At 42.3% G+C, this 25,381-nt stretch overlaps 2 protein-coding genes across 3 annotated transcripts; one reads left to right on the top strand and one right to left on the bottom strand.

Moving 5' to 3' along the window:
• The first annotated feature begins 1,200 nt into the window (after positions 1-1,200).
• On the top strand, positions 1,201-5,968 carry LOC112902320 (ankyrin repeat protein SKIP35-like). Of its 2 annotated transcripts, XM_025971341.1 has the most exons (6): positions 1,201-1,535; positions 1,650-1,752; positions 1,844-1,893; positions 2,004-2,659; positions 2,808-3,240; positions 4,675-5,968. In XM_025971341.1, the coding sequence occupies exons 3-6, from the start codon at positions 1,864-1,866 to the stop codon at positions 5,467-5,469; spliced, it is 1,914 nt and encodes a 637-aa protein (XP_025827126.1). In that variant the 5' UTR covers positions 1,201-1,535; positions 1,650-1,752; positions 1,844-1,863; the 3' UTR covers positions 5,470-5,968. The 2 variants fall into 2 exon arrangements, with proteins under 2 accessions (XP_025827126.1, XP_025827125.1); XM_025971340.1 differs by having other exon boundaries at positions 1,650-1,893.
• Positions 5,969-21,605: 15,637 nt separating this feature from the next.
• LOC112903557 lies at positions 21,606-24,517 on the bottom strand. The gene is made up of 3 exons (XM_025972814.1): positions 24,381-24,517; positions 21,775-22,623; positions 21,606-21,661 (listed from the first exon to the last, which is right to left on the bottom strand). Exons 1-3 carry the CDS (start codon positions 24,403-24,405, stop codon positions 21,606-21,608), a joined length of 930 nt encoding a protein of 309 aa, XP_025828599.1. The 5' UTR covers positions 24,406-24,517.
• Between the last annotated feature and the right edge of the window lie 864 nt (positions 24,518-25,381).

Here is a 25,381-nt window from a genome sequence, read left to right as displayed (position 1 = left end):
ACGATATTAAACTGATGGGCGCCAGATTTGATGATTGGATGCTTCTGCTTTCCTGTGAAGAAAAATGTTAATATAAGCTGGTTTAAGTATGAAAAACAGAATTATTTATTTTCTGTGACATCGATTTTAAATGTTTACTTCCTTTGGGTGGAGACGTCGACGGAAAACGCAACCGCGAGTTGCTTAGAACAATGCATAGGTTGGTTAACTAAGTATCAACCAAATAGGGAAACATTAGACGTTGGCCAGTTGCTTTTTTTTGTATATGCAACCTAGGATTGTGATAGATGCCGTTCTTAAGTGCAGCTTAATAATTAACAACAACTGCACTAAGGAAAACCTTATATTTTAAAGGCGAGGAACAACTCGAATCATGGAAAAAGTAAATTATTCCGACCTCTAGCAAAAACAAAAAGGAAGAACAGATGCTCCTCAAAATAAGTGTGGCCAAAGCTGCCCTCTACGTTGTCATACAAGAATTTATTGTGACAACAAATGAACAGATGATTACTTTTGATATGAAAGAAAGTCATGTTACGAAAAAAGTTCAATTATTTCAGATTTTGTAGCAGTAACAGTGGTAACTGAGAATAACAGATCGATGCGGACGTGGCACTAAAGAACAATGAAGATTGATAGAATGCTAAACACACAAATAGTTTTTTAGTGCCTCAAATCACATATATTGGACAGCATATATCAATTAAAATAGCACTTGAAGTAACCACATGCATGCAATTGGTAGAAAACTAACAAAACAAGTAGCAGCAACAAGGACATTCTTGATGCGAATGAACTGGAATAAGCAACCACTTAGCAACTCCTTAGACAACCTAGGTACCTTGGAAGGGACGATCTTGATAAAACAAACGTGCATTGTTATTGAGATCAGCATTGGTTGATGCAAGCCATGTGAGGCTAAACTCCCTCAACAAAAATTAATCTTGAATAACCTTCGAAATGGAGTCTTATGTACACATTCATTTCTGCAATTTAGGTTGACACCACAATGACAGTAAGCATAATAAGGTTTTGTACCTCTAGGATTAAACGAGCTTTCCACTATCTAGAAAGGACTCCACTTTTCAGTGGGTCTCAAAAAGTTAAAACCGGGCCTGCAATGCAATGTCACACAGAAAAAAATTGCAGAGCAGCCGAATCCAACACCCCTAAAAAAAGCTGAAAGAAAAGTGGAGGGAGAGAGAGGGAGGAGAGTGGTGGTGGTGGTGTGTCTGTGTGCGCGAGCGCGACAGAGGGGAGAGAGAGAGGTGAGAGAGAGCGTATTCTTCTTCCTCCTCCCCCCTCAAGGAGAGAGAGAGGGAGCTCCGGAGTCGCAGGGGCTCGAGCGAGGCAGGCAGGCAGGCGGGCGGTGGCTCCTCCCCCTCCTTTCGATATCAGCTCGTCAATTCGTCCTATCACACTTGCTATCATCATCACCATCCCCACACTGCTCCCCTTTTCTTCCTCTCCTATGCTTCTCCTCTAATTCATCTGAAAAAGAACAAAAAAAAAGGTTCTTGGTGTATCGGTTTCTGGTATGGTTACGAATCCGCGCGTCTCGTTTTCGATTGGTTCTCCCCTTTTTGTTGCCCGTCTGGAATCCAATTCCTCCGCCCGCTAATTCGTTTGGTTTCGATCTGTTCTTGCAGGTGGCGGCTGTTGCTGGGGCGGTTCTTGATTCGCGCCGAGACGGATTTGCTGTCCATTCGGGTCTCCGCGGCGCTGCGCTGAATCCGCCTGGTGTTCCCTGAAGTGGGTTTGATCTGTTTCGTGCTCATTCATTGGCTCCGGCTATTTGGTTTCCTCGATCCGTGCGCGTGATTTTCTGGAGGAATTTCCCCAGGGTTGGATCGGGGGTAGGAGATGGAAGTGGAGAGGAAGAAGAATTCGCAGGTGAGTAGTTATTCGATTCGTAGGTAGAGATTCGAGTTATTTCCATTTTCTTCGGTTCCCCAATAATTTTCATTTGGAAGCCTAATGGGTGGCTCCTTCGTTGCAAGAAGATTGGATCCAAGGGCAAGGAGGTTCAGAGCAAGAATTCGAGGAGGGAGGAGCAAGAATCCGGGGTTCAGAGCAAGAATCTGAGGCGGGAGGAGCCACCAGCATCTTCAGAGGTGGACGTGGATGAGCCAGCCGTTGCCGACCAAGGCGCCACGGTTGATGGTGCCAGTAATGGCAGCTCCAAGGAGAGCCCCTTGCAACCCAAGGATTCCAAGAACTCAAAGGGTTGTGTGGGCAAGAAGTCGAGATCGGTGAGCTCCGACTTTGGGGAGGAGCTAGATTTGGAGCTTGGGAACAGTGACAAAGAGAGTGAGAGGCAGCAGGAGAGGAAGCTCTCGAGGCAAGACCGGGTCGAGCTTTGCCGGTTGTTCCAGCACGCGGTGACCTCACAAGACTGGGAGAGTGCTGAGGGGCTGGTAGGGAAGGCTGATACACAGGGGCTCAATGATGTGCTCTGCGTGGCAGTGGATGCAATTTGGTTCTTGAGCGACAGGGACGAGCTGTATGCTGTTGTGGGGTTGATCAAGAGGATTGTGTTCGAGGGCGCGAAGGATTTCACACGTGCTGCGCTCCGGACGTCGTTCCTCGCATCGTGTGTATCGGCATGCAGGGGACGGTCGACTAGCCTTGCTGATGCTGTGAGCTTCATGGGTCAAAAGTAAGTTTGTTGGAAGCACCTTCAATGGTTGCATGTTGACAATAATATCGTGCTCTAGAATTACAGGAGACTTGTTGAATTCAAAAATTCCACTCAAATTTACATGTTACATGTTTGAGCAACTGTGAATACTTGTTCTGTGTTTCAGATTGCATGAACGACTTCAAGAATCCCAAGGCGATGAGGTATTGAAGGCAGAAGCTAGTGCAAAGGTGCACAAGTTTACAGAATGGGCTCTAAAGTGCATTGGGCTACATTCACGTGTGCGAGAAAACAAGGGTAAAGGAAACCACGACACTGTCATCGAGGTTCAGCTTCAGTTGTCTGCTTTCAAGACATTTCTGGATCTTGCTGATAATGAGCTTACTGGGAAGGATTTTACAGAGGCATTTGATGCTGCATGCTTCCCTCTTACACTCTTCTCAACCACCTTTGACCAAGGGTGGGCATCAGGAATATCTGCAGCTGCAATACAAGGGCTATTAGAGTTGTTGGTAGAGGGTGGTGCAGACAATGTGAACCAATGCTTTCTTGAAGCTGCACGTTATGGAAGCACTGAACTCGTGCGGATCTTACTTCAGGTAATAATGAAAGAATACTCATACAGTTTAGCTAACTCCTTCCATTTGCAAATGTAAGTCGTTTTGTAAGATGTGTTGGTCGGAGTTTTGGAATTTTGACCATCAATATATAGTTAATTATACAGATTGAGAGCCTAAAATCAATATATTTCCAGATTCATCAATTGAAATGAATTTCACAATAACAACTTTACTACTCCATTTGATTGTAAGTCGTGTTTGCATGTACTTCTTTGGATTTCAAATAACATAGTTTTATGGACACCACTTGTACAATGAGCGACCATGTCAATCTCTTAAACGGATATCGTTTGCAACCAGAGTCACTGATCTTAATCTCTATTAAACCCACAGTATAGATGCAGCCTAATAAATGGTTTTAATTGCTTACACCACACAATGGTCCCCATCTCACCAGGTCACAGTTGGATAAAACTTCTTTGCAACATATATGTTATATCCGCTATGCTAGTAATTCAGATCTTTTCTTTTCTTTTATATTGGCTGAAACTACTTTTGGATAACTACATTGCATCATACATGGCGCGTAATCTGCTCCAGTGTTCATGCATGGTCTATTTTAAATTATGAACCTTCCAAAATCGTGGAAAATTTCTTTACGTACATTTATGGGATACAGGAATAGTTGGTAGGATGCTAACTAAGGACTGAGCTGATCGATATTCTTGGTGATCGTCAATATGCTGGTAATCACATTGGGAAATCTGGTGCAGAGTCTTATGCTTAACTCAGAGAACATCTGAAATTTAATGAATAAATGCCATCACCTGTAATCGTGATTAAGGATATGATCACTCTGATTGGAAATCTTTTTCGTTGGATAGGTACACCAACCAATTTTCTGTTGTGCAAGCGTATTAGTCCCATGATGGAAGGTGCTCCTGAATGGAGCTGACTATCATTGACCCATGATATGGTCCCAAACAAATTAGAATCATGAAAACAGTCGACCACCTATCGTTTAGCCAATTATTGGTCTAGACGTCCATTCGAACTGGCTAAATGGCTGATTACACGGAAATGGCTAGCTAGTGTGTAGTGTTTAAACACTGTTTAAATGGGCTAAACAACCGTTTAGGCGAAGTACAACTAACATAGAAGTGGAGTATCCTTTTCTCTCATCGCAGGGCAAATTAAGACACTGATGCACGTGCACTATGTAAAAAATCTAATAAAACTTTGCAATGCAGTTTAGCATTGTATATGAAAAACCAAAACTTTATATACTAGATGATTTCTTCCTTTCATTTCTTGTGTAAGCATAAGCACTAACATTATGGACGTCCTAATTTAGAAGCTATTTCTGCACATTATGAGGTCTTAATTTTTATCCTGTACTTAGTGCAAATATGTATTCAATCAATGGCAGTTGGAAGCATTTGAATGTGTTTAACTGTTTGTTTTTCTGTTCAGATTGCTCAAAGGAACAGCTTGGACATTGATGTGGATCTAGCCCTTGGCTTTGCCGCTCACTATGGGAAGATTGAAACCATGGGATGCTTGGTTGAAGAAGGTAATGCTGTTGGCTTTCTTGGCCCTTTAATGCGGGCTGCTGAGCGTGGATGCCTCCAAGTGGTGGAATGGTTTGTTAACCACGGGTGTCGAGAAATGGAGCTTTGCTTAGCCCTTACTGCTGCCACCTCCAGTAGCCAGATTGCAGTGGCTGCTTATCTTGTGCCTCTTGTCCCGCAACATGTTCTTGCCCCCCTCAGCATTGAAATCATCAAGGCTGCTGGTGAGAGGACCACAGGTTCCCTGCATGGTGTGGATTTTCTTCTCCGCTCGGACTTCCTCAATGACCCAGCTGCCACATATGCTGTGGCAGATAGTATCGCAAAATCTGCAGATGAGGCTGTGGATGCAAGGCTTAGGTCTTTCATGAACGAGCACTGGAGTGAGGCAGCTTTTTCTGCAGGATTCGAATATGCACAACAGCACTTTGTTAACTTCATGAGGATAATGGAAAGGGGTGAATCACCAATCTGCCTAAGGGATCTCCCGGTTGAGCTGGTGATTGCCATGGCCTACCTGCCACTCTACAAGGAATGCATCAATTCCAGTGGGCAACTTCTGCCGCAAAGGCTTAGAGGTCAGCTTGTGGAGGCTGCAAGCAGGCTCGAGGGCCGGCAAATGGATAGGGGTAGCCAAAGCAGAGAGCTCTTGGCCATCTTGGAGCACCACATCCCACATTTCATGACTCAAACTTGAAGGCAGGCAGGCTTCCTTTCGAACCTCATCTGTTGATGCCAGCAAAAAAGCAAGTATCAAGGTCAGTGCACCATCTTAAGTGCCGCCACCGTGTTTCTGCTTGGGGGACATCTGAAGACGTTAGCACCCTGAGAGATCCTCTTGAGTTGGCTCTCCTGGAGGCGCTCTTCGGAGAGTATATAATTTTGGGAAATGGTGTGTGCGCTTTCTTGTCGAGGCATGTTTCGAGTGTTTTACTGGGATTATAATCGTCGATGAAAAAATGATATAAGCCTTGAGCAAGTAATCCAGAGTTTTCAGTGTTGTACACCGCTAGTCTGCTCTTATGGCGCCATGCTGCTGGTTTTGACTAACGACTCATTTTTATATCATGGACTGGCCATCTGTCCTGGCTCCATAAACATAAACAAAGAGACAGGAAGTATATTTCTTGAGTGGAGGTTGCCTTGGTCGCGTGATGTGAAACTTCGTTCTGATGGACAACTTTGATAGCTTCAAATTGTGTCTCTTGTGCGTTCTGTTTTTTTGATCTCGTTTTTCTTAGAAATGAAATAGCTTGGCTCGATTATGTTTACACAGGAGAAATAAGCGTCAAGGAATCTGTCTCACTCGATTTTTGTCTCCTTTGCCCGTTCGAACGACACCTGCCTTCTGTGGGTGGATTTGGCTTGAAATCTTGTTTTCCACTCGAATTGTTCTAGGTTCAGCTGACCAAAGGTGGGCCAGTTGGCCCAGGCGACTTGGGCCGGTCGGTCCAATATCTCTTTTGGGCTTCTAAAGCTCAGACTCCTAGAGCTCTTGTGTATGTATCCACGCGCGCGGCTCCGCACCACAGCACACGTGAGCAGAGATGCTCCCAGCACAGGAACCAATGAAACAGGCACACGTGGTGAATATGTAGGGCGTTTTGGATTCCCACCTTAAAATACATTTTTCTTTCAAACTGTCAACAATTTTTTGAATCCGTTTAAACCACTGGATTATTAAGAATTAATCCAACAACATAGTATCCGACATGAATATATTTTATTGTTTTCTAAAAGTCAACATTTAGAATAAACTAGTACAATGTTTTAAATATACTATTTCGACATTTTTGCAATAAATATTGAGCTAGTTTATTTGAAATGTTGATTCAGCCTTAATGAATTGTTGAACTAAGTTTTGAAATGTTAAAATATGATAGATGAACAAAATACCGAACTAATTTATCTAATGATATAGTGAAATCAAAATGCTGAGCCTTCTAAAATGTTCGTTAAATTGCAAATTGTTGAATCACCTTTTTTGAAAATGCTTGGTGTTTTTAAACTACATGAAATCATTAAATGTGTATTATAATGCACTATATGGATTAGGAGAAAAGGAAAAAATATGCTAACCCGTATTATATGTGCGTTTCCTCAGATCAAAAGAAATTAAAAACTGTTATTATGTGTGTGGTCTGATCCTAGTAGGCTCCTAGCGTACAGCTGATGGGCTCGGCTCCTGCGCATGTTGCGTTGGGTGGGAAGGGAAGGAAAAGCCCTCGCCAGCTTTTGAGCAGTAGAAGAGCGGAACTCAACTAGTGGGCCGTCATGGACTTAGATTGGGACGCTTGTTGGGTTTAAAGGTACATAGGCTAGCTACCTTCCACAAGATAGATAGAATCCCCCTTCTCCATGTCCTAAAATGTCGAAGTTTAGGCGTAGAAATCCATAGAATTAGGTTGTATCAAGGTACTTCTATAATCAATTCAAACACAATCATTGTGATAAGAGAAGATGTAAGAGAAGATGCAAGTCAATTTTTAGGTTTCCAAGTATGGAGGATTCGCTACTCATAAGAGTCTTTGGCCAAGTTTAAACTCTTCTAAAAAGGCTCGGAAACCATTGGGCATTGGCGAAGTCAGAAAACCGTCTATATTTAGGGTAGCAAAAATTATATTATATTCTAGAAAAGAACAACGGAAACCGAATACCTTGAGGCTAGAAAGCAAAGTTTAAACAAGATTATGACCGAAGTCTAAAAAATTACAACCATCTAGAAGGTTTTACCCGAACCAAACTTATCAGTCCCATTATTCCACACTCCAGTTGATACATCATGGGTGGATCAGTTTCATTCAACCAATCTGACTACCTGTGCAACACTACAACCCTGCCAATTTCAATAACTCTTGAAAGTGAGAAATTATTTTTTTATGAAACAGGAAGGGATTATCCCTACTGGTTATATATATTAAAAAATCAAAGGAAAGAGTTAAAAAGTACAAAAAGGTCAAAAAGAAAGATTACACAAATGCATCGAGTCATAACTTAATCCTAGGAAGGTACTTTGACTTTGCGCTATGAATAAACAATGCAAAGGTTGCTTTGAAGGCATTCTTGCAGTTCTGGAAGGTTGGGGCTTCATTATCCGCGCTTGCCAATTTAGCCTCTATTTGGTAGGGCTTTAACTTCCAAAAAGGGCTCCAACTTCTAAGTATTGTAGCAAAACAACTCCCATGAACCGTTCCCAACTTTGTAGAATGCTGTAGCAAACGACTCCGAAGAGCCCTTTCCGATGTGAAGAAACATGAGCCCTCCTAAATGCATAGTGCCTGAAGTAATAAATGTGTGATTATTTTGGCTTCACCTACATAGTAGTGGAATAAACGATGAGCAACTATTCCAAGAAATTGCAAATGGATACCTTTCATGATTCTATGAAATGGAAGATGGATATCTCTTATGTAAAGCCTACACAATCTTTGATCATAATGGATGGCATATACTTGCATGTAGTTAGGTAGTTTACAAAAAAAATCACTGAGGAAATAGTGTAAATCTAGTAGTGCCTGAAGTAATAAATATGTGATTATTTTGGCTCCACCTTCATAGTAGTGGAATAAACCAAACGACGAACAACTATTCCAAAAAATTGCAAATGAATATCTTTTGGGATTATGTGAAGTGGAAGATAGATATCTTTGATATAACTAGTAGTTAAAGCCTATACAATTTGTCATCATACTATAAAATGATAGCATATTCTTGTAGTTATGTCATTTATGAAAAGCACTCAGAAAATATTGTAAATCTAGTCGTGTCTGAAGTAATAAATTTGTGCCCATTTTGGCTCTACCTACATATATATAGAATAAATGAGGAGCGAGGATTCTAAGAAACGAAAAATATGTACTCCCTTCATCCCGTAATATAGCTACATTTAAAGTTCAAAATTTGTCCTAGAATACAACTATCTTTGAGTCCCCAAGTCTGACTGAATGGGTGGACATACAAAAATACCCCTCCATGAATCTAGCTAATAATTATAGGCAAACAATAGATAGCAGCATGCACATTTCCTTATTTTTATTGTAGAGACATACAAGGCAGGCTTGGCTGCCATACATAGATCACGCACGCATGCAGGGAATGGATTTAGTGAAGGGCATATTAGCCTTTTTACCATTCTTCTTAATCTGTTTTAAATGGCATAAGATGGCTATATTTTGGAATGGAAAAGTATCTTTTAGTATTCTATGAATGAAAGATGGATATCTTTGATGTAAATATCAGGCCAACTGTTAAAGCATAAAAAAATCTATTGTCATAAATGGCAGCATATATATATTGCCCCATACATAGGAGTATCCATCTTGCACAATATCTACTCGAGGATCTTTTTAGCATCCCAAGCATTAAATTCGTTGGTGGGTACCTCACAAGTTCCCTTCCTATATATATCTATATCTATATCTATATATATCTATATATATATATGTATATATATATATGTGGATATCTTTTAGGATTCGGTGAAATCAAAGATAGATATCTTTGATAAATAGCATTAAAATCATATACAATCTGCCATCATAAATGATAGCATATACTTACCATGTAGTTAGGTCATTTTTAAAAAAGCACTAAGGAAATATTTTAAATCTAGTAGTGCCTCAAGTAATAAACGTGTGATCATTTTGGCTGCACCTACATAATAGTGGAATAACCGATGAACAACTATTCTAAGAAATTGAAAATGGATATCTTTCAGGATTCTATGAAATGGAAGATGGATATCTTTGTCATAAATAGTAGATAAAGCCTATACAATCTGTCATCGCATATGATACCATATACTTGCATGTACTAGTTAAAAATTATTTTCAAAAAGCATGCAGAAAATATTGTAAATCTAGTCACGCCTGAAGTAATAAATCTATCCTCATTTTGGCTCTACCTACATATATATTTAATAAATGAGGAGCGAGGATTCCAAGAAACGAAAAAAATGTATCTTTCATGATTATGTGAAATGAAAGATGGATATCTTTAACATAAACATCAACCCAACTGTTAAAACCTAAAAAAATATGTTATCATAAATGGCAGCATATATATATATATATATATATATATATATATATATATATATATATATATATATATTGCCTCATAGGAGTATCCATCTTGCACAATATCTAGTCAAGGATCTTTTTAGCATCCCAAGCATTAAATTTATTGGTGGGTACCTCACAAGTTCCCTTCTATATATATGAGGAGTTCTTGATAGACCATCACCCATAGCTTCATCCAGTCGTGTATCACTCACCACCTGCTATCTAGTAGAACGAACTAACCAAGATGAAGCCCCAGATGGTAGCAGGCCTCCTCCTGCTTCTCGTGTGTGCAATGGTTTCCCCCCACCCGGTGGTCGGCGGCAAGAAGAGGCCAAGGTGCACCGAAGAGGACAAAGCTCACATCCTGAAAGAGTGCGGACACTACACCAAGCACGGCCATCCCAAGGAGCATCCCCCCAAGCACAGCCCCTGTTGCAAGGCGGCGGAAGGCCACGACATGCAGTGCGTCGTGGATCTGCTCAGTAAGGATGAGAGGAGGGACTACGAGCAGGCTGCCATCATAGCGCTCGAAGAAGCCTGCGACTAACATCCTGCTTCGCAACCAACATTATTTTGCCTTTTCTCTTGCGTCTTCTCCTTTTAGTTTTGAGGGGAAGTAGATAAGTTCCAGTTAACTTGAACCAACAAAGAACATAAAAGTTACAATAACCATGACTATGGTTGCAAGTGATCAGTACATGCAGTTCAATATTTGTTTATCTTTGTTCAAGCGGCATATCATATCGATCAAGTGGCATCCTGACAGAGAGGAAGTGCAGGAGGAGCCGGTACGCTTACTGCTCATCATGGCATATCTACTCAGGATTACTGTGTGAAGATACCTCCTGTCCCTGGCGCTGTAAATCCGCCGGTGTACGTCCATCCTGCCGCTGTTCCTGAATGGTTCTGCATGACTGCTTCCTGTTCACGCATGTAGTCACTACACGCCACTGAGATGTGGTCCATCCGTCCATGCAGTACTGGCTGAGGCATAAATGTTTTTTTTCCCTTCCTTCATGAGTGCAGAGTGCCAACTGACCAACCACGGAAAATTCAGGTAGCTGATCTGGTTCACAGTCCACAAAAGACAAACGTCGATCTTAAGAGACGTCGCAATCATCATCAGTAATTAGATTAGGTCCCTGCTGGGACGACGAAGATGTTGTTCTTTCGCAAGTCGCGACTGCCTACTGATAAATAAACCAAAGGAAGTTCAGGTGGCTCACCTTCCACATAAGAATTAAAGATGATGCAGCCATAGGGCATGCACCTACCAAATTAAGAGTCACCAAGATTCAGTCTTACGTATTTGTTACTGTTCGATCAGGTGTGAAAGATGCGATTTTTTTTAGAAGCAAAGGTGTGGAAGATGCCATTGATGGCCGGCACCCACGCTGGCCTCGGTGAACCTGCCGTCAGCAGGTTTCCAGCTGTTTCATATGCCGGCAGGGAGATGCTCATTTCAGTAATTCCCAAATCGAATAATTTTGGGTTGATCCATCGTAATCAACCTAAACAACTTAGCTATGCACAAATACTGTCATAGACCAGACATGTTGTTACCTGCAAAAGAAAAAAGACCAGATGTTGTCACGACTGAAACGATCGAAATGGATCACAAGCATCAGTGGGTCTGCCCCAGGTGCAAATTTCTGGAGGGCCACCCAAACGAGGGAACGGTTCCTCTGCAGTCCGCTGACGTGCGGGCTCCACCGAACTGGGTCCACGCGTCAGTGGGACGAGTCCCCTGCAGTACTGCAGAGGAACTCGCTCTTTGAGAAAATAGATAAAGCTAGTGGTCGTTTGATTCTAGAGCGCCTTGATAGACAAACGAAGATGGTGGCCGTGAGATTCACATGGTGCAGATTTTTTCTTTTCCCTTAGTGTGTCTATTCTTTTCCTTCAAGATATTACGATTTTTAAAGTTTTTATTGTTACGTGGTGCTTCACTGTGCCTTTTATCTTTTAGTTGGTCTTTTTTTCATTTCTTTTTTACGATTTGATCTTTTACAGAAAGAACTTTTCATGTTCTGGAAACGTGCTTTGAAACTTATTCTCATATTTTAGAATCATATGCTTGTGCCACTGTATAATCATATAAAGTTATGTAGGATAAACTGTCAGCTGTACAGTATACAAAATCATTTATCTAGTCCAACGTTTGATGCCACATAGTTCTAATTCTGTATTTACAATCTGAATTGTCAGTTCTGGACCATTGGTGGTGTGATTCTGTTCTGAAGACTCCACTTTTGATATTTTCAGTTTCGTACATCTGTTTTCAGTATTACTGTTTTGACTCTGAATCTGAAGAGAAAATGGCGTTTTTTTAATTTGTTTTAGGAACTTTCCGAATTGATTCCAATTGATTTCGTCCAAAAACTTATGTGAGTGAAGATAACATGGAACACTTCGGAGGTGCACTTCCATTTATGCCCTGTTAAAGTTAAGATTTAAATTTTGCGCATATGGAGCTTTGTTTCAAGCAGTTGTGGATGTGTGTTTTCAAGATCTTAATTATTGTAGGTTTTCACACACACTGTAGGTATTTGTTTCCAAGAATATTTGGTAAATTGTAGAATGCTTTCAAGTTTATATGTGGAGCTTGTGAATTGTGTGTATGGTGAGAACTTTCTCTGAAGCATGATCTGCAGTTTAGTTTATGAATGGCATTAATTGTAAAATTCCATTCATGGGAAAAAGGCTAGCCCCACAAAATAGTGGCTCGGTGACGACATAACCCAATGGAAAAATGGTTTTGCAAAACGCTATTACAGTAAAAAACTAATTGTTGGTATAGTTGGTTGTTTAACAAAATGGTGTTGCAATATGCTATCTTCCATTCTTTTTAAAGCAAAGTCGGTAGTGGGGGTTGTTGATTTTGTATAAGGATGTTTTTGTGCAACAATCTGTGTATACGTATGTGTTTGTCAGATAATATATAGATGTCTTCCACTTCGTATCAATGTGGTTTATATTTAAATATAATTTGATTACAGAGCCTGGAATTTTCATGCTTTAATTGGAAATCCTTTCTTGATGAGAACAGGAGGAGAAACGCTCCTACTGATTATATATTAAAAAAGAAAACACAGCAGAAAAGGTCTCAATCATACAAATGAAGGAAAAGAAAAAGAAAGAAGCGGCTAAAAATACCACCCTATTACAAATGTGACATCCATTCTTCGATGAGGGGGAAGTAATTTCTTTTTGCCCTATGCAAAAGCAGGGCAAACGTCTGTTTGAAGACCAGCTTTACTGTCTCAACCATGAAAGCAAGATTAGGATCTCCATGTAGAAGGGAACCTGCAGACTATGCCTGAAGTAATGAAAGATCTGAAAGGGGTCTTCCCATTTCCCAATCTGGAACATGCAGGCCAACCTGTTGACTGCATAATACGCAATTGTAGCTGAATAGCTCCATATTTGTCCCCACCATTCCTTTGTTGTTTTGTTGTTTGAGTGAGTTTACCTTCTTTTATGTAATATCACCGCTGTAAGAACTTGCTTGCTTGCTTCCTTCCTTCTTATATGAATGAGCAGTGCTCCGCCGTATTTTCAAAAAAAAAAAGATACTTTGAATTTTACCTCTGACTGAACGTCATCAATGCGATCTTGTTTTGGATGGACACACACAAATGAATGACAAGAAAGTTCAGTGAGATGGAGTCATGTCAAGCCTGTGGAAACTGAAGACAAGAAGATCTTGATTGTGGTGCTGCTCTGAGGAACAAGATCATGGAGGAGGCAAGGAGTTTGAGCATCTGTTTTGTGCAGTTGAGGCACAACAATTTAGGCCTGATGCTTAGCGGCGACCACCACCGGTTGATTACCTGAAGGCAAATGTGATGGAGCGTTCAGGGAACATGAAGGGCGGCTAGGGAGTGATCATCAGAGACTGGAATGGCCAGCTTGTGGCAGCTAAGGTGGAAAGACTTAGACTATGCAGCAGACCCTCAACTGAACTATGGGCTGCCTTGGAGGCAAATGTCCAATGTATTTGGGACGTTGAACTTAAACAGATGTCCAATGTTCAATGGCCGCAGTGTCAAAAGTCCAAGTTTTATCTAAAAAAAGATACCTTTGTTATGAAATAGCAATTAAAACTTATACAAATCTACTGATGATAAATGATAGCATATATTGGACCATCTATTTTTTTACTACATTTCCGGCAGGGATCCTGTTTTCATGATGTTGTGTATCAGTCTCTACAGAATGTATGCTCATATTTCCTTGCAAAAAAAAAAGAGAATGTATGCTGATAGATTTTTTTTAATAAGGATATGTTGATGGATTGATCTTGATCAGGGCGGAGCTGGCACAGGCCCAGTTGAAACTTGAAAGAAAGATGTGCTCAAGCCCAACACTTCCCTTATGCCTGGTGCTAACCCATATAATGCCCGAACTGCACTCCTGCAGGCCGCAGCCCATTGACATTGACTCGTTGATAGTGGTCAGTCGCTCTAAATTGTGGTTCCGGCCGGTGTCAGCATATTTTGCCGGTTCTTTAATTAGCCATGCAGTCGTAATATGTTCACGATTTGTCTTACAAACTAGGTTAGCTCTATTATTTTGCAGTGAACGGCAGGACCTCCTTGTCCTTAAAGTTTTTTGAAAAAAAAATAGGCTATCGTTTCAACTCAACCTGCAAATATCTGCTATTTTTCTGCCGTTGTCAGGGTATTTACACGTCATATCTGTGTGACAGAAACTGGAAGTAGAGCAATTTTCAGGAGTTTCTTAGCAGACAGAGGGTGAAAGATTCAATTACCTGGTCTACATTCCATTGAAAATTTTCACAGAAATGCTTTAATGTGTTAGTATAGAGGACTCTCATACCAAATGACACCAAAGAATACAGTATTTAGATGACCAGCATGGACTGTGTTGGTAAATGAAGAATGCTGCCACTTGTGAAGAGCTCATATCAGTTCTAATGTTTGAAATGGATGCATCTTCTGTATGATATGAATAATGAAACATGTCAATCTCTTGAAAAGAATGGTGCCCTGACAGTAAACCTGCATAACTTTGTTAGCACATTAAATTTGCATCTAATTTCCAAATTCCGGTCAATAAGATGTATAGCTGCCAAACTTTTTCACCCAAAACCTACTCCTGAAAAGATGCTTCACATTGCAATCATCTTAGTCGAAATACCAAAAACAAGAGACCCCAGGGCCAGTAGGCCTATTTACAAGTAAGAGGACGCCATGCTCTTCACATCAGTTGGCATGAAGGCCAGCACAATCAGCAGGATGAGCAGGGCGACTGGCAGCCATAGCAGCAGCGACGGCGGCGGAGGCAATGGAGGCAGCACCAATGGCAGTATCAGCAGTGACACGGTGAGGCAGGCGAGCACGAGGAACGCTCCGATGCTGAAGTAAGTGGACGCAATGACCTTCCTGTCGTTGAAATCGGCCTCCTGCTGCCGCTGCTGCAGGTGGCGCTTCGCGGCGTTTGGTCTTCTGACCAACTCTGGGCTCCTCCTCTGTCTGCTAGTGCTTCCTACTCCATCCATCGCGCGAGATTGGCTTGCCATTTTGTTCTTCGGTGTGTATGCAGATTGATGACAGCGAGCGTCCAAGAACTGACAAGGGTGGGGATTTTTTTGGTGGTTTCTGAATGTTGTGTAATCAGATCTGTTCCTCTGTGACTGAATTGGCTGTCACCTGCTTGGGAAGAATTATTTCACCTGAAGTGAGAATACCTGTCAAAGTATTAAGGATTAGTAAAAATCATTTGTATTAAGAATTTGTTTTTGTTTTTTTTTGAGATGGCATTAACAGCCCCCAAAACCTAAAGAAAAGCTTGCCAAGTTCATACTTTTGTCCACGAATTTCAGCAAAGAAACTACTTCAAACAACTAGCTACTTCAACGAATCTGATGAACCCAACCACAAGAAAGATCACGAATCACCTAAACATATCTAGCTTATTGAAGACCACACAGCAAGAAAAGGTACCTTCAATACTGAACTTGGCATTGGCCCCCTCCGTCAGAACTGTTCGTCCAGCCGAAAGCCCCTCCCTTTCCTGCTCCTTCACTTCAAGAACGCCCCCCTTCTCCAAGAAATACCTCAACAGCACAGCCAGCTACTCCAAGAAACCCAGCAAGCAAGAGCCCTCGACCCCGCCACCAAGACAAACAACGGGGACGCAGAGTGGACAGGAGGAGGGAGGCGAGCCGAGGGGATCCGGTCGATGGCGAAGTAGATATCTCCCTCCCGTGCCCTTTCTGGCGACGCTGCCGCTCCTGCTGCCGGGGGGGATGGATGCGGATGGAAACGGTGAAGGGAGCATGATGACGGACAGGGAGGACGACGGGTGGTCAATTTTATCAGTGGGGTTCGGAGGCAGCGGCTTCAAATCTCGGACGGCCGGAGGAGCAGGAGGAAGAGGAAGAGGGGGCGGATGCATTGCATCAAGGACCAACTTGGGGGTAGGCAGGCAACCCATGCAGCCAGGCCAAGTGGGGGTGGGGGTGCCGGTGGGCCCCCTCCTCCCTTTGGCAATTTGGTACGGTAGTGCTGATTGAGGTCTTGTCTCATCGCGATTAGCGTGCGCTTCTTCCTTGATTACACGTCTCGTCTTGACCAATGCGCATGGTGGGGTTTTGCGAGTGATAATCTTCTTCTTTTCTGGGAGCGATGATCTACTCGGTTTGGTCGCAAATCACGTCGAGATGGCGAGCTTGATCGTCAGTTTTTGCGCCTAATAACTAGTTTAAATAGATGCCATGACCCGTGTATGCACGTACCATACAACCTTGTGAATCGTAATGGCAAGGAGTAGCACTTTGACAGATTTATACATGTATGTGCTCCATCTTAGCGTGCACAGATGTGTTGATGGCTGAATCCAAAAGGACGATCACGCTGTCTCTAAAAGGAGATTCTGAGGCCAAGAGTGACGTGTGACACGCACCTAAAGTACCCGGTTAAGACGGGTAATTACTCGTAGCTGCCGAAGTGCCACCATCTACGTGTCGAATATATGATTTTTCAAGGGCATAATATCTTCTTTTTGCAAGGGCAGAAATACTTTGTTCTTATTAGCAAATGTAATGGAATCTACCATGTGCATACTGGCTGAGGTTTTCTAGTTGCAGTGACCATTTTGCTTCGTGACACATCAAGGAAGCTTAGCAGTGTGAACCTTGAAAACTGCTTCACTAAGTGGAGAAGTTCGAAAGGAATAATTGTTTTGTACACGATGCTCTTACGAAAATATTTAAGCGACGCCCTTTCCATCCATCAAAGTCATTTTAGATAACAAAATTCAACTGCTTTTTCTTGATCTCTTTCTGGATTGTGGTAGTAATGTTACTTGCATACTCTTTCAACCACTTTTGGAAAGTTAGAGAGGCAGTTTTTGCTGCTCAGGGTTCATCTCCCCTGGTCACCTTTTTTGTGCATCTAGAAGGCCTCCTTTTTCAGGTGAAGGTCGCTCGCTTGCTTGCAGAATACAAAAGTCCTTAGCAATTCCATCTCCACGGGATGGGATCCACACAAGCACGTTAATCCTCCACCACAAGAACGTAAATGCAAAGTACTCCCTCCGCGGTCACACAGATAAATGACGTTTTAAGCGTGGACAATGGACGCACACATACGATCTTCAAAACGCAATTTTGACTACTAGTTTTTGTTGTAGCTTATTTACAAAATAGAAAAAAAATACTTTTACTGTTTCAATACTAATCTGATTTTTATAATTTTCAAATATCAAGACCCAACCCATAAAAAATAATATGTATTGCCATTATTGATGATGACTGAAGGGAGTAATAATGCATTAAAAATAAGTTCCTTGAAAGACTTACATTAGAGTTTCACCTATTTATGACTGAATTTGATATGACTTCATCTATTTTAATTCTTTACACACCGTTTTGTTAGAATTGCCAAAACTTAAAATTAACGGCAAGATTATCCAGAATCTTAACATAACCTAGTTCATGACAAATCAATCTAATGCGGAATAAACGGTAATCTTTATACCAGCGTTAGCAGTTGCAGCAGCCATTTACGCCTGATCCGTAGAGGAAGTAGGCGTTCTTGTCGGTGTAGGAGATGCAGCGGCGAATCGGCGTCCTCCGGGCGCCAACGGGAGTGCTTGGCCTTCCAAACCCCTCCAATGCCCTTAGCGATCAGACTAGCGGTGGCTAGGGTTTTAGATTGAGATTAAATTAGGTCATTAGGGTGCTAACCACGACCTTATGTTTATAGGCACTGTGGGGCTGGGGGCCAGCCTCTGGAAACAGGCCTAATGGGCCTGCTGATCACAGCCCATTAGGGTTTTATCATTAGGTTTCCTTAATCACGTTTAGATGGTTTAAATGTTTTCCTTAACAGTGAAGATCACAATATCTTAACAGAATTTATTTCCAACATTCTCCCACTTGATCGAACGGTTAAGGCTAATGTTCGTATCATACTAACATTCACCCTTAGTAGTAACAGAAAGTACCGGACCAATGCGTCGTCAGTAGCTTGATGCACTACTGGGACCCTATTACCCACAGTCTCACTGAAACACCTCGGTAGAACGCTTATTCATTAGTTGGGAGTTATAATGGCCCTAAACCAGGACCTAAAGACTATCCACCAAACCCATATTAGTAACATGCTGCTTAAACACGTTCGGTGGTAAGCCTTTAGTGAGCGGATCCGCTAACATAGAATTAGTTCTTATGTGCTCAATCTTAATGGTTCGATCCTGGCATCTTTCTTTCACAACACGATACTTAAGGTCAATGTGTTTGGAAGCACCACTTGACTTGTTGTTACTCGAAAAGAATACTGCAGACTGATTATCGCAGTATAACGTTATAGGTTTCGTAATGCTGTCAATTACCTTGAGGCCCGGAATAAAATTCTTAAGCCAAACAGCCTGTCCAGTTGCTTCATAGCATGCCACAAACTCAGCTTGCATCGTCGACGCTGCAACTAAACTTTGCTTAGAGCTTTTCCATGATATAGCTCCACCAGCTAACGTGTAGATATATCCTGACGTAGATTTCCTACTATCCACACATCCAGCAAAGTCAGCATCAGTATAACCCACAACTTCAAGGTTATCTGATCTTCTGTATGTGAGCATGAAGTCTTTAGTGCCTTGACAATAACGTAATGCCTTCTTGACACCAACCCAGTGGACCTTCCCGGGATTTTTCTGATATCTTCCGAACATTCCGGTAGCAAAAGCCAAGTCAGGACGCGTACAGACTTGTGCATACATCAGGCTTCCGACAGCTGAAGCATAAGGTATGTCCTTCATTTCATCTGATTCCAATTGGTTCTTAGGACATTGGGCTTCATTAAACTTATCGCCCTTCGCTAATGGAACAGGTGTGGCCTTACTCTTATCCATATTAAATCTCTTAAGCATTTTCTTAATATATGCCTTTTGAGACAATCCTAATACTCCTTTGGTCCTATCTCGGTGTATCTCAATGCCCAGAGCATAAGAGGCTTTACCAAGATCTTTCATATCAAAATTGGATGAAAGAAATCCCTTTGTCTCATGCAGCATACGCTTATCGCTGCTCGCTAATAGGATATCATCCACATAAAGCACTAGAATTATAAATTTACCACCCTTTATCTTAGTGTAGATACAATTATCTACATCATTCTCCTTAAATCCGAATTTCTTAATCACTTGATCGAATTTAAGGTTCCACTGTCTTGACGCTTGCTTAAGCCCGTAAATAGATTTCTTAAGTCTGCATCCTAAATGTTCCTTGCCCTTCACAACAAAACCTTCCGGTTGTGCCATGAAAATGGTCTCATCCAAGTCACCATTCAAGAACGCAGTTTTAACATCCATCTGATGTAGCTCTAAGTCATAATGAGCTACTAGCGCCATAACAATTCTGAATGAATCTTTCTTAGACACAGGGGAGAAAGTTTCATTATAATCGACCCCTTCCCTTTGTGTAAAACCTTTGGTTACAAGCCTTGCTTTGAATCGTTCAACATTCCCTTTAGAATCACGTTTAGTCTTGTAGACCCATTTACAGCCTACTGATTTGACTCCATTAGGAATATCTACCAGATCCCAAACATCATTAGAACTCATGGACTTAAGCTCTTCTTCCATGGCCTCAACCCATTTGGCAGAGTTCTCACATGATACTGCCTCTTTAAACGTGTTCGGATCATCAGCTTTCCCAATATCATACATATCTTCACTTAAGTATGTCTCATAATCAGGGAAAACTGTCTTTTTCCTAGCCCGCTGTGATCTTCTTAATGGTTCTACAGGCTGAGGTGCTGGTTGAGGTGCAGCCTGAGGCACCTCGACAGGGTTCTCATCTTCAGCATTAGGCGCCATTTGCTCAGCTTGTCGTTCGCTCGCAGGCTCAGGAGCTACTTCAACAGGCGGAGTTGCACTAGTACTCTGAACAGGAGGCGTAATCTGATCAGATGGTGTACTCTGAACGGAAGGAACAAACAGCGGCACTAACTGAGGTGTTACTGTTTCTTGAATTACGGGAATGGGAAGCTCAGCCCGTATTTCTTTAAGATTAATTTCCCTCCTCGGAAAGCTCCCACTGATTCCTGCATCCTCTAGGAATACAGCCTGTCTGGTCTCAACGAACTTAGTGATGCGATCAGGACAGTAGAATCGGTATCCCTTGGACTTATCAGGGTATCCGATAAAATAGCAGCTCACCATCTTATTATCTAATTTCTTTTGCTGTGGATTAAATAATTTAGCTTCGGCTGGACAGCCCCACACACGTAAATAATTAAGCGATGGTTTCTTCCCAAACCACAACTCATAAGGTGTTTTTGGCACAGATTTGGAAGGAACACAATTTAGTATGTGCGCAGCTGTTTTTAATGCTTCCATCCACAGCTCCACAGATAAAGTAGAATAACTAAGCATGCTACGTACCATATCCATTAGTGTACGATTACGACGCTCAGCAACTCCATTTTGCTGTGGTTCGCCCGGCATACTGTACTGGGCCTTTATACCATTCTCTTCAAGATACTTAGCGAATGGTCCAGGTACTTGGCCGAATGGAGCATGTCTCCCATAATATTCACCACCTAGATCCGATCTCACTAATTTAACAGTGACATTATGCTGATTTTCCACTTCAGCTTTGAATATTTTGAATTTATCTAATGACTCGGATCGATCACGAATGGGGTAAATATAACCGTAACGAGAGAAGTCATCTGTGAAAGTAATGAACGAGTCAAAACCATCAACAGACTTTACTGGGAACGGGCCACAAATATCAGTATGAATTATTTCTAATAGGCCCGAACTCCGAGTAGCTCCTTTCTTAATTGTCTTAGCGAATTTCCCCTTAATACAATCAACGCACTGTTGATCTAAGTTTGAGAGATCTAATGAATGGAGTATCTCTTCTCTTATGAGACGCTCAATTCTCCCCCTCGAAATGTGGCCCAAACGACAATGCCACAATTTCAAAGAAGTCTCATCATCACGCTTACGCTTATGCGATACATCATCCACATTCATTGCAGAATAAACATTATCAAGAGAGAGCAAATAAAGATCGCCTTGCAAATGACCAAGGCCCACGCTTAAATTATGAAATTTAATGTTGCACACAGAGTTGCCAAACTCAAAAATATGTCCCGACTTATCTAAACGCGAAACAGAAATAAGGTTTCTCTTTAAACTGGAAACATAAAGAACATCATGCAAACTAAGGTTGAAGCCGCTTGGTAACTCCAAATCGAAGCTCCCAATGCCTTCAACCTTCACTTCATTGCCATCAGCCACTCTTAGGCTTCGCTCCCCCTCTCTTATAGTTCGGATCGAACTGAATACCTGCAGTGAATTGGAAATGTGCACAGTGGCACCTGAGTCAATCCACCAAGTATTAGGAGAAAAATTCACTAAGAACGATTCATCAATAAAAGATACATAATCAGTAATTGTACCTTTGTTCTTAAGCCACTCCTTAAATCCATGACATTCCTTCTGCTCATATTTAGGTGACTTGCAGAACTTGCACAGCCTCTCATTAGAGGTCTTCTTATGTGACACGGCCTTGCTCTTATGGCCCTTAAACTTTTTCTTATGCTGCCTGTTGCTGCCAGACTCAGCCTGATGCTTGGAAGTGTTATTCATGCTAACACGCCCAAAGCGCTCGCTGACCATGTTGACAGCATCCTTCATCCTTTCAGCTTTCTGCCTTTCTTCTTCCTCAACACAATAACTAATGAGCTCAGCCATGCTCCAAGTCGCCTTCTGAGTGTTGTAGCTTATTTTGAAGGGACTGTACTGTACTGGCAGAGAAGTCATGATGAAGTGCACCAGAAAACCATCAGAGATAGCCATATCCAGTGTCTTCAGCTTATTTGCCATGTCACACATGCTCATAATGTGCTCCCTGATTCCACTTTGCCCATCATACTGTGAAGTCAGCATCTTCATGATCAGGGTGCTAGCATAAGTCTTGGAAGAACTCTTAAAGTTCTCCTCCACCTTGGCAAGATATGCCCTGGCGCTCAGATCATTACCATCCTGGTCCTTATCAGGAATAGCACCACAGATGGCCGGAGTGATCGTGTTCTTAATGATCATGTTGGCCATCCTGTCTGATCTCTCCCACTTCTCAATGGCAGTACGATCACCATCGGGATCAGCGGGCTCTGCTGGCTTGTCTTGACGTAAGGCGAGATCATACTCGCACACAGCAATGGCAACATTAACATCTTTATACCAGCTTGGATAGTTGGTGCCATTCAGTGGCTCAATGGATTTCAGGTAGCCCGTCACAGTGTTCACTGAAAAATTATGAGAACAATAATTTCATTAAACTCACAATTAAGATGCGCATAAGAAGTATGAAATTAACCCTACGATGGTCTGATTAAAATCATACATAAATTTCAATTTGCATCACCGATGGGGAAAACAAACGAAATTTATCATTAAACTCATAATTAAATCAACGATGGTTAGAATTAATTATAAGTGCTCTAAATAAACTTCCCGATGGTTCCATTTAAATAGAGTGCATCTTAATTGCTTATGGTGGATGAACATAATTTTCAGCGAATAAATGTAACTGAAACAGGATTAAAAAAATTTTACATAACTCATGGAAATTAATTAACATAATGCTGGTAATAATAAGTGCAACAGAAATAATTAAAACTTTAAACATAGCAACAATTAACTTGAGCTTTAAACATAAGAAACAGTAAATAAATTACTTTAAACATTAACTGGGCTAAAACTCATAAAACAGCCCAAAAAATCCCTTCTATACGCGCAGCCCAATCTGCATATTAGACCCATTTGGCCCATCCCGCGGAAACCCTAATGCGGGTAAATCTGGACGCTCCATTTCGATCGAACGGCCACAAACTTACGGCAGCTCAAATAAAACAGCTCGGTCGGAATGAAACCCTAACTTTCTCACTCCACTTCATCCTCTCCCACCCCCCGGGCACAGCCGCCGCTTAGAGGCAGCGTTGGGGGGGGGGGGGGCGCTGGCGCGCGGCGGCGCGCGGCACAGGGTCGCACAGACTCACGCGCGGGTGCCACAGCGCGCGCCTAGCGGCGCTGGCGCGTGAGGCTGTGCGCGAGGCGGCGCTCGGGCTGCGCGCTCGGAGCGGCCGCGCGGGGCCACGCGGGCGAGCGCCGGCTGCCCGCGCGGGCAGGCGCGCTGGGGCGTGCTCGGGGCGGCCGCGCGGGGCCACGCGGGCAGGCGCGCGGGCTGCCGCGCGGGCGGGCGCCAGCTGCCGCGCGCTGGAGCTCGCTCGGGGCGGCCGCGCGGGTGCCGCGTGGCGCTGCGGGAGCGGGCGGCGCGCGCGGGGTGCAGCTGCCGCGCGGGCGGGCCCAGCAGCGGCGCGCGGGCTGCCGGCGGCCGCGCGCAGGTGATTTTTTTTTTTTAGGGTTAGGGTTCATGACGGGATCTGAGATTTGTATTCCCCTTCCTCTTAATGCTTACTTATGCATCTTGTTCATGATTTTGAATCTTATTTTGCGGAAATTAAACATGAACAGAGATCTAATTTGGGAACAGATTAATTAGCAGCATGCCCTAACCTTAATTGCATAGCTAATCATCGATTTTGTCTCGGTTTAACAATGAATTAGAATAAATGTTAAACCTTTGCATCTAATCCGAGACACTTAGCATTAACAGATCAAGATTAAACTTAAACTTGACATAAACCGAATTAGATTAGATCTAATCTCGTGATCAGAAGACTAATTAACCATGATTTAGATCTAATCAAGCATGATTAACACATAAAACCTTTCTGCAGGAACTAATTACGTCTAAAAAGAATCAATCTTAACTGTGCAATAGGATCTAATCTGCACAGCACTTTGCATCTTAAAACCGACGAAACAGAGGTATAAAAAAAGGGCTCAAAATATGATCGTACATGACTAGGTTAAGATGGCTCATGATACCGATTGTTAGAATTGCCAAAACTTAAAATTAACGGCAAGATTATCCAGAATCTTAACATAACCTAGTTCATGACAAATCAATCTAATGCAGAATAAACGGTAATCTTTATACCAGCGTTAGCAGTTGCAGCAGCCATTTACGCCTGATCCGTAGAGGAAGTAGGCGTTCTTGTCGGTGTAGGAGATGCAGCGGCGAATCGGCGTCCTCCGGGCGCCAACGGGAGTGCTTGGCCTTCCAAACCCCTCTAATGCCCTTAGCGATCAGACTAGCGGTGGCTAGGGTTTTAGATTGAGATTAAATTAGGTCATTAGGGTGCTATCCACGACCTTATGTTTATAGGCACTGTGGGGCTGGGGGCCAGCCTCTGGAAACAGGCCTAATGGGTCTGCTGATCACAGCCCATTAGGGTTTTATCATTAGATTTCCTTAATCACGTTTAGATGGTTTAAACGTTTTCCTTAACAGTGAAGATCACAATATCTTAACAGAATTTATTTCCAACACGTTTAACTGTAATAGGTTATTCCTTAATTTCACTTACTACTATGAATTTGAGTTAAACACAATTAGAGGGACACAGTTTTTCAACTCTGGCATGTATGCATTCAGCAAAGCTGATTTGTCCATTGTCGTTGTCAGCTAGATTTTGGGGAAATGATACGCCGCATGGGATCATGTTGGACGATTTTAAAATCGTAGTTTGAATTTTGAAGTTGCCAATGGACAAGTTGGTCACATGGGGCTGTTCTAACAAGCAGCAGCACAAACACATGCATGACAAGGTTCAAGTTGATGGGGGACATACTTGCCCTACATGTCATACATGGCAGAGGAGCAGCTAGCGTGGCTACAACACAACCCAGGTTTATTTCCCAATTTTTTCTATGAAACCGACAGGGAAAAATGAAATTGGAAGCTCATGAAAATAAGCATGCATATTCAAAATTGGCTAAGTTTACAAGGATGGGCTGATCCACTACCATGGGGGTACCACAATCTGTAACATTTTGACTCCTATCGAAGACGAATCTAGCCGTAACGTTTTCAAAAAGTTCATTTTGAAATATTCAAGGAGATACTGGTAGCCATAACTAAAACGTGTAGACTGCATT

This window comes from Panicum hallii, chromosome 8 (assembly GCF_002211085.1).
Source record: "Panicum hallii strain FIL2 chromosome 8, PHallii_v3.1, whole genome shotgun sequence".
NCBI lineage: Eukaryota > Viridiplantae > Streptophyta > Magnoliopsida > Poales > Poaceae > Panicum > Panicum hallii.
This window is presented reverse-complemented; position numbering and strand designations above follow the sequence as displayed.